Source organism: Chlorocebus sabaeus, chromosome 20 (assembly GCF_047675955.1).
Source record: "Chlorocebus sabaeus isolate Y175 chromosome 20, mChlSab1.0.hap1, whole genome shotgun sequence".
NCBI classification, from domain to species: Eukaryota; Metazoa; Chordata; class Mammalia; order Primates; family Cercopithecidae; genus Chlorocebus; species Chlorocebus sabaeus.
Window position 1 is genome coordinate 27,454,690 of NC_132923.1, and position 15,553 is coordinate 27,470,242.

The 15,553-nt window shown below is 48.6% G+C and overlaps 1 protein-coding gene and 1 non-coding gene across 2 annotated transcripts; one reads left to right on the forward strand and one right to left on the reverse strand.

Annotated features, from left to right (window-relative positions):
• The first annotated feature begins 49 nt into the window (after positions 1 to 49).
• On the forward strand, positions 50 to 8,056 carry CFAP276 (cilia and flagella associated protein 276). The gene is made up of 5 exons (XM_007977723.3): positions 50 to 1,445; positions 5,975 to 6,091; positions 6,894 to 7,009; positions 7,357 to 7,481; positions 7,909 to 8,056. The coding sequence occupies exons 1-5, from the start codon at positions 1,365 to 1,367 to the stop codon at positions 7,977 to 7,979; spliced, it is 510 nt and encodes a 169-aa protein (XP_007975914.1). The 5' UTR covers positions 50 to 1,364; the 3' UTR covers positions 7,980 to 8,056.
• Positions 8,057 to 13,303: 5,247 nt separating this feature from the next.
• Positions 13,304 to 13,720, reverse strand: LOC119624666 (small Cajal body-specific RNA 2). Its single transcript, XR_005240816.2, has one exon.
• Positions 13,721 to 15,553: the final 1,833 nt, after the last annotated feature.

Genomic DNA, 15,553 nt, shown 5'->3' on the forward strand with positions numbered 1-15,553 from the left:
CGGGGGGGGGGGATGCAAGAGGCCAGGCTCGCACCAGTCACCTCCCTGCGGCTACGCCAACACCGCCCATCCTTCCTCCTCCCTCAGTCCTCTCCTCCTACCCACGTCGCCTTGACAACCGCCTCCTCTCTGGCTCCGCGCGGGTAGGGCAGGGACCACGCGCGCCTCTGCCGCTCACCTGCGGGTCGCCATGGCAGCCGCCGCCGCTGGTGCGCGCGGCGTGGGCGCGGGAGAGCGCGCGCCCGGGGTGTGCAACCGGCCCAACAGGCATGCCCGGGGCTCGTGTGAAGAACGCGGTGGAAGCATCCTCCAAGCTAGTGCCAACAAATCTCCGTTTTCTACAGGCCTTGCGGGCTAGGGGTTATTTTATGAGCATCTCTGATTTTGCACACGTGGCATGTGAACCGAGAGAAAGAAGATGGAGAGATCACCCTCCAGAAGTCGTCGCCTGGAAAAGGCCCCCGTATGGTGTTCCCTCCTACGAAGGCCACTCCTGGAGATCTTACATCCCGCCAAATCCATCCGTGCTTTTACAACCGGCTAGATGAGAAGCCCTGACACTGCAGTTGATCAGAATTTAAGCAAGGAGTTTGCCTTAGCCGCAATTTTCCAAGTACCGCACGTGCCCCCCCCGCCCCCCACCCTCTCTCTCTGAGACAGGGTCTCACTCTCTCACCCAGACAGGAGTGCAGTGGCGCGATCTCCGCTCACTGCAACCTCCGCCTCCGGGGTTCAAGAGATTCTCCTGGCTTAGCCTCCCGAGTAGTCGGGACTACAGGCGCATGCCACCAAGCCCAGGTAATTTTTTTCCTATTTCTTGTAGAGACGGGGTTTCGCCATGCTGCCCAGACTGGTCTCGAACTCTTGGGCTTAAGCGATCCGCCCGCCTCCGCTTCCCGAAGTGCTGAGATTAGAGGAGTGAACCACCGCGCCCGGCCCTCTTTGGTTTCTTGACATCCTCATTCTCTCATGGCTTTGAAAGCCTTTTGTTAGGTGCGAGCCAGAAGAAGATTTCTGGGTCATCTTTAAGGACTTCTTCCTCAACTGAAGTCTTGCAGAAGTCCTGATGGTGAGCGGCCGGCGCTTTTCCGCCGAGGCTCAGGAGTGCAATTCCAAGGCTCGGGGCCCACTCAGCGGCGCTTTCCCTCTGCATTCCCCGGAGCATCCTCCCCAGAGGCCTCCCGCGGTCAGCCGCCAGGTGGCGCCCTCCTCGGAGGGAATTCCTCTGTCTTAGATGGCTGGGCAGTTGCCTGGCAACCGAAACCAGCGTTCCAAACAATTGGGACCCGGGATCATACGCGAGTGAGGCTGTGCTGCGGCTGAGCGGACCTCCCATCCCTCTTAGGAGAGTTAGGCATTTAGCCATGCCTCCCACCCGGGACCCTTTCCAGCAGCCTACATTAGATAACGATGATTCCTACTTAGGAGAACTGCGGGCTTCCAAGGTACTGTGGTTTCTTGCGCAGATTCCCAGTAGGGTCGCCGGTAGTCTTCTTTCTGTCGGTGTGATGGGCAGAGATGGTAACATAAAGCACTCTGGTGAAGACACTCAGTCGGGTACCAGAGAAGTCTGTTTTCTGCCTGCCTCCCTATCTCCATATTCAGGTCGGCTAACGTTTCAGAGGAGTTTTTGAGCAGGGGAAAGTAGAGCTCTAGTCTAGAAGAACAAGGGGCTCTGGCAGCTCAAATCAGTTGTGAGTATAAGTTATGGCAGGGCCCAGGTTCCTTCAAGCTACCCATTTCCCTGTTGGGAAGACTGTTCTCTGAAGAGAAATGAGATATGGAGTGGGAGAGAATCCTCTGAAAGTCACCAGAGGTCATGCTTTATACATCTGTGTTCACACTGTCTCTGTCTTCTGGTTAACACCACAAAGTGTTTGTTATGTGTGTGTTTAGCATGATGGTGGTCACTGATTTAGGAACTTAGATGATCTTTTTTCTGGTAGAAGTGATTGGGATATTTGAAGTGGTGCACAATAAGATGAATTAAGTGGTAATTGTTGTCTAATAACAATATTAAGAGCCCCTTTTTATTTATTCAATACTTATTTACTATAAGCCAGACACTCTGCTAGACACCAAGGATATATAAATAAATTAGATGTAGCTTCTGCTGTTAAGGAACTCTAGTAGTAAAGATAGACCGACAATAGCAAAAATGCTTGCACGACAGCACATGTTGTGACAGTTGTGTGTAGGGTGCCATAAGAACCAGGAACTTAAAAGAAAGCTTCACAGAGCAGATGCATTTTGATGTCCAAATATGAGTTAGGTAGGCCAGGTGAGGGAGTGGGTAGAATATGAGTTAGGAAGAAGGAAACAAGAACCAGATATGCAAGGCAAAGGGAGCAGCAGGTGCAAATACATGGAACGGAGAGAGAGAATGGCTTGTCCGGGGAACTGCAAATAATCCGGAAGGGCTGGAGTGCAGGCATGAAATGGAGGCACTCAGAGATCAGAGCTGGGAGATGCCCTTGGTGGGCTGGGTATGCTGTGTACCCCATGCTAGCTAGCTAGCTATGGTTTCATCCTAGAGATGTGAGGAATCATGGTGGGAATTTTTTTTTTTTTTCTTTTTTTTTTTTGAGACAGAGTCTCCTTGCTCTGTCACCCCAGCTGGACTACACTGGTGCAATCTTGGCTTACTGCAGCCTCGAACTCCTGGGCTCAAGCAATTCTCTCAACTCAGCCTCCCAAGTAGCTGGGACCACAGGTGGTGCCACCACACCGGCAAATTCTTATTTTATTTTTTTGTAGAACAAGGATCTTCCTTTGTTGCGCAGGCTGGTCTCAAACTCCTAGCCTCAAGTGATCCTCCTGCTTTGGCCTCCCAAAGTGCTGAGATTACAGGCATGAGCCGTAGGTCCCAGCCCCATAGCAGGATTTTAAGTACCAAGTGACACAATCAGATGGGTGTTTTAGGAAGCACAAGTGGCAGCAGACTGGATAGGATGAGAGTGAGACAAGAGGGATCAGTTAGGAGGCAAGTGAGGCGATCTCCAGGAGGAAGAGTAATGGATCTACAGCAGTACCACAGGGGATGGGGATCAGGTGCAGATGTGAGAAAGGTGCACAGGGCAGGACTGACAGGACCTGGGGACTGACTGGATACGGGCCCAAGAGAGGAGGTGAGTCTAGGATAACTGCTAGGTTCCTAAGGGTTTAATTCTGAGGGTTCACTGAAATGGGGCATCCTGGGGAAGCAGGTTTGGGGAGAAAGATGTTGAGAAACATCAACTATATAGATGTTTTTGTAGTGACTGTGGGACATTTAAGTGAAGATCAATAGTAGGCAACAGGGTTGAGAGTTCTGGATTGAAGATGTATGATGGAGCTGTGTATCCATATGAGCTACAGTATCCATATAGTAGTTGAGCCATGGAAGGGAATCAGCTCATCCAGTGGATGTGAGCATAAGAAAAGTAAAAACGAGACCCTTGGAGAATAGCACTGTCTAAGGGACAGAGAGAAAGTGGAGCTGAGACAGTAGCTGAGAGATAAGGGCCAGAAATAAGAGGAAAACCCAGAGGAGCTGGGCCCACAGAGCATGGTGTGGGCATTTGAGGGAATCAGCATTATGATGTCAGAAACAGCTGAGTTCAAATAAGATCAGGCCTGGAAAGGATCCACCTGAACTGGCCACAGAGTTCACTGATAACTAGCAAGAGCAGTTTTAGGGGGTGCTTCAGGCAGAGGCCAGACTGCCATGAGCTAAAGAAGGTATGGGAATGGTGAGTGAGGAAGTAGAGATAGTAAATATTGACTCCTGAAAAGGTCTGGTTCTGTAGGGGAAGTGATAGGCTGGTAACTAGACCATGACAAAGAAATGAAGAGAGGCTGGGGTCAGAAAAGAGCGTATGCAGAATGGTACAGGTCTCAGAAGCACAGGGAAGTGTAGGTCCGGGGAGTAAAAGGGACTTTCCTTTCCCTGAGATGGAAAGAAAGTGGATGCAAAGATGACATTCGTCTTGACAGTCTGGACTTTCTCAGTGAAAGACAATCTCATCCTTCTGCTGACAGAGATGACGAGGTTTAAGTGGTCTTCAAGGAGAGTGGGAGGAGTGCTGCTCAGGGCCACATCAAAGGATAACTGAGCCTATGCTGGCATCAAATACCTGTAGCTTTCTTTCTTTCATACTTCATTATTCTTAGTGATAGCACAGTGGCTGATACACACTGTTCAATTAAGGTATGACTGTAATCCCAGCAGTTTGGGAGGCTGAGGCAGGTGGATCACCTGAGGTCAGGAGTTCAAGACCAGCCTGGCCAACATCGTGAAACTCCATCTCTAATAAAAATACAAAAATTAGCCAGATACAGTGGCACACGCCTGTAATCCTAGCTACGTGGGAGGCTAAGGCTGGAGAATCGCTTGAACGCAGCAAGTGGAGGTTGTAGTGAGCTGAGATCATGCCACTGTACTCCAGCCTGGGCAACAGAGCGACACTCCGTCTCAAAAAAAAAAAAAAGTTATGGCTCATATAGCACTTTGCCATACTGGGGAGAAGGAGGATTACAATGTTGGATAGGTCTAATGAGAGTTTTGTTTTGTTTTGTTTTGTTTTGAGATAGAGTCCTACTCTTGTTGCCCAGGCTGGAATGCGGTGGCACGACCTCGGCTCACTGCAACCTCCACCTCCTAGGTTCAAGCGACTCTCCCTCCTCAGCCTCCCAAGTAGCTGAGACTACAAGCACCCACCACTACCCCCAGCTAATTTTTGTATATTAGTAGAGATGGGGTTTCATAATGTTGGCCAGGCTGGTCTCAAACTCCTGACCTCAGGTGATCTGCCCACCTCAGCCTCCCAAAGTGCTGGGATTACAGGGGTGAGACACCACACCCGGCCAGAGTTCTAATAGGTTGTTAGTTGCAGTGACTGGAATTCAGTCAAATGATATATTGGATTCAACCGTTTTTTAATACCAGGTGTTAGGTCAGTGTGCTAGGAACTGGGGATACAGTGGCGAATATGGCATTTTACATATAATGAAGAAATCTGTTATATGCTTTTTACATTCATGCCTGTGGAGTTTTATTGAGAACTAATGTCCAGTGGACTTTTTCTGCCATTCCTGCAATCAGTGACCCTTCCCTGCTTACTGGAATCTTTGTCTTACCTGCTTAGACATTGCACTCTCCTGATTTCGTCTCTGATTGCTTCTCTGGGGTCCTCCTCACTCCCAGTTATAATACTGTACAATCCTCACAAACCAGTTCTTCCCTTTTGGCCTGACTCCATTTTGCAGGCTTCAGCTACTACTTCATGTGGACAACCAATCCTTCTGAGCTCTCCTCCAACAAGTTACACTTCCAGTTTTCTACCTGTTATTTGCATTAGAATGTCTCACCTTTTCTTCAAACTCAGTACATCTAAACCTGAGCTCATCATTTCTCCTATCTGCTCCCAACTCTTCACTCCCCTCATCCCACTCTATACCTTCTCCTATATTCCTGGCCTGTTTCTGTCAGTTCTCACTAAGAAAACTTAGGAGGATCAAGAGCCTGGGGAGTCCTGCCCCATACCATTCTTCTCTTTGCAGATGTCTGAGATTCAAATAAAACCAGATGGGGCCGGGCGTGATGGCTCATGCCTATAATCTCAGCACTTTGGGAGGCTGAGACAGGTGTATCACTTCAGGTTAGGAGTTCAAGACCAGCCTAGCCAACATGGCAAAACCCTGTCTCTGCTAAAAATACAAAAATTAGCTGGGCATAGTAGCATATGCCTGTAATCCCAGCTACTTGAGGGGCTGAGACAGAAGAGTCACTTGAACCCAAGAGGCAGAGGTTGCAGTGAGCTGAGATCATGCTACTGCACTCCAGCTTCTGTGACAGAGTGAGATTCTGTCTCAAAAAATAAAACAAAAAACACAAATAAAACTGGATGGAATAAGGCGATGCTACTGAAGCTAACCACATCAGCAAGGCTTCCCGTATAACCAGGTTGTCCTGGATATGGTTTCTCTTTTGCAGAAATTGCCATACAAGAACCCAACTCACCTTGCTCAGCAGCAGGAACCCTGGAGTCGGCTCAACTCAACCCCCACAGTTACTTCCATGAGGCGGGATGCCTACTATTTTGATCCCGAGGTATCTAGCATTGAAATATTATTCCTCTTTGCAGCCATTTAGGGTTTGTTTTTTTTTTTTTTTTTCCTGTCACCCAGGGTGGAATGCTATGGCCTGATCATGGTTTACTGTAGCCTGAACCTCCCAGGCTCAGGCAATCCTCCTGCCTCTGCCTCCTGAAACTATAGGCATGTGCCATGACATGCAGCTAATTTTTTTTTTGAAGAGATGAGGTCTCAATATGTTGCTCAGACTGGTCTCAAACTCCTGGCCTCAAGTGATCCTCCCATTTCAGCCTCCCAAAATGCTGGGATTATAGGCACGAGCCACTGCACCCAGCCCTTAATATTCTTTTTGAAAGTTAGTCTGTCCCTAACTGCTTCAGTACTTTTCCTTTTGTCTCTAACCCAAGATCCTACCAAATCCAAAGCCAAAAACCAATTTATCTGGCCTCTGGGAAGCCAGAAGACTTAAGTTTTGCTCCGGGGAGTTATCTAGAGCAAATGATTTTACAGACCTTCTCATTCTCTGACGAAAATGAGGACTGAATATAAACATGAATGAGGTAAAGTTCATTAAGCCCATATCAGGAACAATATTCCTAACTCTCCAGTGAGAGCTCACCACTCCCTAGACCTAACCCTAAGATAATTCCATATCAGCCAGAGTTATCATGTACAACAAATTAGTGTGTAAGGAGTTGTGGATTCCAGGCCCAAGAGAGCCTTCACTATACTTTTGGGGAAGAGTAGAGCACAATAGAACCTGACTAGAGCAGGGATACAGGTGGCCGAGCTAACCTTGGGGGGACTGACTTCTGTAGATACCAAAGGATGACCTGGACTTCCGCTTAGCAGCCTTGTACAACCACCACACTGGGACATTCAAGAACAAAAATGAGATACTGTTAAACCAGAAGACCACACAAGATGTCTGTAGGTAAGTGGTAGAGGCAGAGCCTCTCCAACCTAAACATGCTGCCATCCAGTCATATAAGGTAAAATGTCACCAGGAAAATGATAATCACTAGGTACTCATTTGTATACGAATTTCTATATTTTTACATCTGTGTCTATAATATAGTTTCTGTATTTTCACTGTCTAAGATGAACAGAAATCACCCAAGATTGTGCTCATCTGTATAAACAAAATCTTTAGTGAATCTCACAGAGGTAAAAAAGGTCTTTGGCTGCTTTATTCTTGAGATCACATGCAACTAACTACCTTGCCCTCCTCACATTTCTCTGATTGATTTCTCCACTGTTCTTCCCTACGCATTCTTCTAGAACCAAGATCCAATTCCCTGGAGAATTTTTAAACCCTCCCACTCCACCCATCACTTTCCTGGCTAACATCAGACACTGGATCAACCCTAAAAATGAGTCCATCCACAGCATCCAAGGATCCATAGGTAAGGGTTAGAAGACTGGGTAAGCAGATGAAGCAGTGGGGGTCTTTCTAAATGGACCCATGAATCAGGGATTTCAGGTGACTGGATAGTAGGGAAGATGAGGGATTTCTGTGGGTCTTGGAAAGCAGCGATTAAGTTGGCAAGTACCAGATTAATACCAGGGGATATGCTGACTACAGAGCTAGGAAATTAATTCAATTTTTCAGAGCCTCTTTGCTCAGCCTTAGGTCTAGGGGACAAACATTTACAGCAAGGGCAAAAACCTGGGGGTGGAAGACCTATAACTACCTCCCATCAGTCCTCCATATGCTGGTTTTCCCAGCTGTTATGAGAAGCTTCTCCACAGTACCCACAAATGTATTGATAATTAAAGTTTCCTAGAAAAGGCCAAGGATCTGAAATTCAGTCCACTTCCTCTTTTCTCCAGTGTCCCCTCACACTGCAGCCACCAATGGAGGCTACTCCCGAAAGAAAGATGGTGGCTTCTTCTCCACCTAGTGTTGACAGATCCCTGAACCAATCACAGTGAAACATACTGCAGCCCACTTCCATTAAATAGATTTGTGCAAGATGAAGTCTGAAGTGTCTGTTATCCATAGATTACAAATTGCCACTTGACCTTTTTTTCTTTCTTTTTTTTGAGACGGAGTCTCGTTCTGTCGCCCAGGCTGGAGTGCAATGGTGCCATCTTGGGTCACTGCAACCTCTGCTTCCCAAGTTCAAGCAATTCTCCTGCCTAAGTCTCCTGAGTAGCTGGGATTACAAGCACACGCCACCATGCCCAGCCAATTTTTGTATTATTAGTAGAGACAGGGTTTCACCATGTTGGCCAGGCTGGTCTCGAACTCCTGACTTGTGATCCGCCCGCCTCAGCCTCCCAAAGTGCTGGGATTACAGGCGTAAGCCACCACACCTGGCCTCCACTTGACTACTCTTAAAACACGGGAAGGAAATTACCCAACTTATAGAAACTAGTCCTTTGGGGTATATTTGCAACTTGGAAAATCATATCTCGCTGATTTAGGATAGAACAGCAGTCTTTGGTAGGATACAGATATTCACATTTTGTAAACTGAAGTCACTCCAACCATACAGAGCCGTCCATTCAACACTGCCAGCAAACCTTTATGTGCCAGGATCTGAGCTAAGTGTTGAGGAAACAAAAAAAGATATGAACTACTTTGTATTTTCAGAAGCTCCAAATAGCATCAGTATTTATGCTAAGATCACGCTTAAGAGATTTAGCCGTCCTGGGTCTGGGCATTTGCTGGGCTTTACTTTTCCTTGGTTCCATCTCCCTGGTCCTGACTCACCATTGTTAATCTCTAACTCTGCTATTTGTCCTTGCCTGGGAGTCAACTCCCTTTCCTTTGTGTCAATTTGTGCTGAGATATATACCCCTGATTCTTATAAATATGGTTCAAAAACCTGGTGCTTGGGTTTGCAGTACCTAAAAACTGATGTATTCAGTGATTTCCAAAATTACAAGTCACTCACAGGGACCTGCTGTGTCATAAAAAGGATTGGACAAGAACGGCAAACCTTTCAGAATATTGTATAATAGGTGTTGATGGTTCACACTTGTAATCCCAACACTTTTAGCTGAGGCAGGAGGAACACTGGAGCCCGGGAGATCGAGCCTGCAGTGAGCCATGATGGAGCCACTGCACTCCAGCCTGGGCAACAGAGTGAGACCTTGTCTCAAAACAAGTAAATAAATAAGTAGTTTTCTAAGCTAAAAAAGAGAGAAAGGTTTGGGAAAGGCAAGTGTAAGATCAAAGAGATTCCCAAGAGTATGGTACCCAGGTCTAGGTGGCAGGGGATATACTGCCCAACTCCACCGAGAGGGCCATCACCATCGGTTTGTCAAACAGATCTGCCTGGTCATGCTGGAAACGCTCTCCCAGTCTCCCCAAGGGAGAGTCATGACCATTCCATACCAGCCCATGCCGGCCAACTCCCCAGTCATCTGCGTGGGTGGCCAAGATTGGTGCAGCAACGCTACAGGCTACCCCCACGCCACCCATGACCTGGAGGGACCACCTCTAGATGCCTACTCGGTTCAAGGACAACACACCATTTCTCTGCTTGATCTGGCCAAGCTGAACCAGGTGGCAAGACAACAATCTCACTTTGCCATGATGCACAGTGGGACCGGATTCACCCAAATTGACTCCAGCTCTCCAGAGGTGAAAGGCTATTGGGCAAGTGTGACTACATCTACTCAAACTATGGCCGGGCGCGGTGGCTAACTCCTGTAATCCCAGAACTTTAGGAGGCCAAGACAGGCGGATCACTTGAGGTCAGGAATTCAAGAACAGCCTGGCCAACATGGTGAAACCCCATCTCTACCAAAAATACAAAAATTAGCCGGGTGTAGTGGAGGGCGCCTGTAATCCCAGCTATTTGGGAGGCTGAGGCAGAATTGCTTGAACCTGGGAGGCGGAGGTTGCAGTGAGCCGAGATCACACCATTGCACTCCAACCTGGGTGACAAAGCAGGGTTCCGTCTAAAAAAAAAAAAAAAAAATCTACTCAAACCACGCACAAATTTACCATTCCAAATAACTTAATTGGCTGCGTAATCGGCCCCCAAGGCGCCAACATTAATGAGATCCGCCAGATGTCCGGAGCCCGGATCAAAACTACCAACCCAGTGGAAGGGTCCTCTGATAGGCAGGGTACCATCACTGGCTCTGCTGCTAGTATTAGTTTGGACCAGTATTTAATCAATGCCAGGCTTTCCTCTGAGAAGGGTATTGGGCACAGCTAGAACAGTATAGGTTCCCTCAGTAACCCCTTTGTGCTGTTTTCCCATGATCCGACTGTGTAATTTCTGGTGATTCCAGGTTTTAAATAATTGGTAAGTGTTCAGTTTCTACACAACTTCATCATCTGCTAAGAATTTTAAAATCACATTCTCTATTCAGCTGTTAATGCTGGGATCCATATTTAATTTTATAAGCTTTTCCCTGTTTTTAGTTTTGTTTTGGGCTTTTTGGGTCATGAATTTTATTTGTCGATAAAAAATGTAAGAGTGAGGCCGGGCCTGGTGGCTCAAGCCTGTAATCCCAGCACTTTGGGAGGCTGAGACGGGCGGATCACAAGGTCAGGAGATCGAGACCATCCTGGCGAACACGGTGAAACCCGGCCTCTACTAAAAATACATAAAAAACTAGCCGGGCGAGGTGGTGGGCGCCTGTAGTCCCAGCTACTCGGGAGGCTGAGGCAGGAGAACCGCGTAAACCCGGGAGGCGGAGCTTGCAGTGAGCTGAGATCTGGCCACTGCACTCCAGCCTGGGCAACAGAGCAAGACTCCGTCTCAAAAAAAAAAAAAAAAAAAAAAAAAAGTAAGAGTGGAATATTAATAAGTTTCACTTTAGTTCTGTAATATCAAGAATTTAAGAATTGGCTGGGCGCGGTGGCTCATGCCTGTAACCCCAGCACTTTGGGAGGCTAAGAAGGCGGGGGGGCGGGGGGGGAAGGATCACAAGGTCAGGAGTTTGCAACCAGCCAGTTCCATACCAGCCTGGCCAACATGGTGAAACCTGTCTCTACTAAAAATACAAAAATTAGGTGGGTGTGGTGGTGCATGCCTGTAATCCCAGCTACTTGGGAGGCTGAGGCAGGAGAATCGCTTGAACCCCGGAGGCCACAGGTTGCAGTGAACCGAGATGGAGCCACTGCATTCCAGCCTGGGTGAGAGTGAGACTGCAGCTAAGAAAAAAAAAAAAAAATTAAGAATTAAAACAAGCTGGGCACAGTGGTTCATGCCTGCAATCCCAACACTTTGGGAGGCTGAGGGATGTGGAACTCCTGAGGTCAGGAGTTCGATACTAGTCCAGCCAACATGGTGAAACTCCATCTCTACTAAAAATACAAAAAAATTAGCCAGGTGTGGTGGTGGGCGCCTGTTAACTCCAGCTACTTGGGAGGCTGAGGCAGGAGATTCGCTTTAACTCCAGACGGGGAGGTTGCAGTGAGCTGAGATGGGGCCACTGCACTCCAGACTGGGCAACAGGAGCAAAACTCCGTCTAAATAAAAAAAAGTAAAATAAAAAAAGAAAGGAAAAATAATGGAAAAGAATATCGTGCAATAAATTCCCCCCACTACCCGCCCTTTTTTTTTTTTTTTTTTGAGACGGAGTCTGGTTCTGTCGCCCAGGCTGGAGTGCAGTGGCGCGATCTCGGCTCACTGCAAGCTCCGCCTCCCGGGTTCACGCCATTCTCCTGACTCAGCCTCCCGACTAGCTGGGACTACAGGTACCCGCCATCACGCCCCGCTGATTTTTCTATTTTTAGTTGAGACGGGGTTTCACCGTGTTAGCCAGGATTATCTCTATCTCCTGATCTTGTGATCCGCCCGCCTTGGCCTCCAAAAGTGCTGGGATTACAGGCATGAGTCACCACGCCCGGCCTAAATTCCCATTTCTAATTAAGTTTGACAACATAATTGTCAGTAATTCAGATATGAAAGAGCTTCTTTCAGGCACTCAGGTGGAGGGTCCTTAAGCCAAACTGTTAAGAGTCCCCTTCCGGCTGGGTGTGGTGGTTCACACCTGTAACCCCAGCACTTTGGGAGGCTGGAGTGGGTGGATCATCTGAGGCCAGGGGTTCGAGACCAGCCTGGGCAACATGGTGAAACCCCATTTCTACTAAAAATACAAAATTAGCTGGGCGTGGTGGCACGTACCTGTAGTCCCAGCTATTTGGGAGGCTGAGGCAGGAGAATTGCTTGAAACCGGGAGGGCAACAGAGTGAGGCTCCATCTCAAAATAAATACATAAATAAACAAGAGTCCCCTTTAACCCAGACCTTCCAATCTATACACATATCTGCTGCCAAGTGGCTATATGAAGTTTCAGATCTCATTATTTAGAGTGGCTTAAGGAGGCAGAGGCATGACTACCTGGATAATCATATGATGGCGGCTGACATATTAAACATCAAAAAAAGGCACTTGCTTTTAAAAACATGGACTCCTAGACCTCCCTGATAATTCTAACTCAGTATATTTCAGGAGCGTCCCTGGAACATTTCATGTTCTCTTAATGGACATATACATGTATACGGACATACTAGACAGTGTGTGTATATCTCTTAGCAGCAGATGCTGCACCATGCCGTTAGCCCTGGGGATACAAGTGTCGGTAGCATACAAAAAATGTCAAGCCTGAAGAAAAACAGGGATAGTCCCAGCTACTGGGCAGGCTGAGGTGGGAGAATGGCTTGAGCCTGGGAGGTGGAGACTGCCATTAACTATGATCGCGCCACTGCACTCCAGCCTGGGAAACAGAGTGAGACTGTTTCCAAAAAAAAGAAAGAAAAACTGAAAAAGGGGCTGGGCGCGGTGCCTCATGCCTGTAATCCCAGCATTTTGGGAGGCCGAGGCGGGCGAATCACTTGAGGTTAGGAGTTCGACACCAGCCTGGCAAAACATGGTGAAACCCCGTCTCTACCAAAAAAATACAAAAATTAGCCGAACGTGGTGAGGCGCGCCCATAGTCCCACCTATTCGGGAGACAGAGATGGGAAGATCGCTTGAGCCAAGGAGGTCGAAGTTGCAGTGAGTCGATATCGCGGTTCTGCAAAAAAAAAAAAAGAGGAGCAAAAGAAAAAAAAGAAAAACAAGGAGAAATGGGAAAGTGGTTGGAAAATAAACCAGCGGCGAACAAGGCCTCTGCGACCTTCCAGCTCCCGGTGGAAGGGCGGCGGCTTATTTACCCTTGGCCACCGCGCTCAGCGTCCCCACCCGCCGCCGGCCGTTCTCGTGCTCGCCGCTACGCCACTGGCAGCCCGCAGCCCGCAGCCCGGTGGCCGTGCCCAGATCAGAATCGCCTCGATAATCACTGGCCCGGGACAAGCCCGGCCTCGTCTATCTGATCAATTCATCACTTCTGAGCGCCGGGCCCCGCAGGGCCAGCTCCAGGACCTCGGGGACCGCAGCGTTGCCGCCGCCTAAGGGGCCTCTCTGCACAGCGCCTCGAGGAGGGGGCTTCGCAGGAGGAGAGCTTTTCATTTCGGGTCGGACCGGCGGGGCTGGGGTCACGACCCGATCAAATAAGATCAAAGTGTAAGCGGGAGGAGGGGCGCAGGGGTGGGCGCACGCACTCGCCTAACACGCTCCAAGCGCGCACACTCACACACTCACGCGTCCACTCACACTCAGCCCGCACGCGCCTCCCACGCGACACCACAGCTCCGCACACAACCCTCCAGGCCGCTCTCCCTCCCTAAAACAGCGGAAGTGCGCTCCTCTCCACCCCCCAATCTGCGGCTTTTAAGCCCTCTACCCCCTCCCGCGCCTTGGAGGATTCTGGGAGGAACCACCGAGCACCGGCGGACAGGTCCTGAAGAACCGGGTGTTCCTCAGAGTGCGCGCGTTGCTGCCCTCGCGTGGCTCGGAGGGGAACATAGGTCCCGGGAAAAGGCGGTACTAATTTCCACCATACAGAATCCTGGTTCTTTTTTTTTTTTTTTTGGAGACCAGTTCTCGCCCTGTCGCCCAGTCTAGAGTGCAGTGGCGCGAACACGGCTCATTGCTCCTAGCTTAAGTGATCCTCCCACCTCAGCCACCTGAGTAGCTGGGACCACAGGAGAGTGCCACCACACCTACCCTTTTGACCTTTGTATAACTACATATTTATAGCCATATCTTTGGTTTTTCTGTGATCTTTGTCTTCAATTTCTTTCTTCTTTCCTTCCTTCTTTCTTTTCTTTACTTTTCTTTTTTCTTTTCTTACATGGAGTCTCGCTCTTGTTGCCCAGGCTGGAGTGCAATGACCCGATCTTGGCTTACTGCAACCTCCGCCTCCCGGGTTCAAGCAATTCTCCTGCTTCAGTTTCCGGAGTAGCTGGGATTATAGGGGTCCACCACTATGCCTGGCTAATTTTTGTATTTTTAGTAGAGATGAGGTTTCACCATGTTGGCCACGCTGGTCTCGAACTGCTGACCTCATGATCCGCCCGCCTTGGCCTCCCAAAGTGCTGGGATTACAGGCCTGAGCCAATGCGCCCAGGCCAATTTCTTTCTGTTTTTTGTAGATGGAGTCTAGCTCTGTCACCCAGGGTGGAGTGCACTGGCGTGATCTCAGTTCACTGCAACCTCCATCTCCTGGGTTCAAGCGATTCTCCTGCCTCAGCCTCCCAAGTAGCTGGGATTACAGATGCCCACCACTACACCCGGCAAATTGTTTTAGTAGAGATGGGGTTTCACTGTGTGGGCCAGGTTGGTCCTGAACTCTTGACCTCAAGTGATCCGCCCACCTCAGCCTCCCAAAGTGCTGGGATTACAGGTGTGAGCCACCACGACTGCCCTTAACTTTTTTTTTTTTTCTTTTTCTTTTTGAGGCAGAGTTTCACTCTTGTTACCCAGGCTGGAGTACCATGGCGTGATCTCAGTTCACCACAACCTCCACCTCCTGGGTTCAAGCAATTCTCCTGCCTCAGCCTCCCAAGTAGCTGAAATTACAGGCATGTGCCACCACTTCCAGCTAATTTTTTATTTTTAGTAGAGTTGTGGTTTCTCCATGTTGGTCAGGCTGGTCTCAAACTCCTGACCTCAGGTGATCCGCCTGCCTTGGCCTCCCAAAGTGCTGGGATTACAGGCATTAGCCACCATACCCAGCCCTTAAATTTTTTAATATGATTCAACTTCAGGGTATTTATAGGTGAGTGACTTCTTTTCCAAGAAGACAGCAATCCCTGGTCGTTACCATGGGGAGCATCAGCTTCCCCAGTAGCTCCTTCTCCCTAGGGAGAAGGCAAATATTTTACCAAAGGGAAAGGTGAGGAATAGAGTACATATGTATGTATGTATGTATGTATGTATGTATGTATTTACTTACTTATTTGTTTGAGACAGGGTCTTGCTCTGTCGCCCATGCTGGAGTGCAGTGGTACGATCACAGCTCACTGCAGCCTCAACCTCCTGGGCTCAATTGATCCTCCCATCTCAGCCTCCCAAGTTGCTGGGACCACAGGTAACATCTGGCTACTTTCTTTTTCTTTTTTTTTTTTTTCTTTTGAGACAGAGTCTTGCTCTGTGGCCCAGGCTGGAGTGCAGAGGCACCA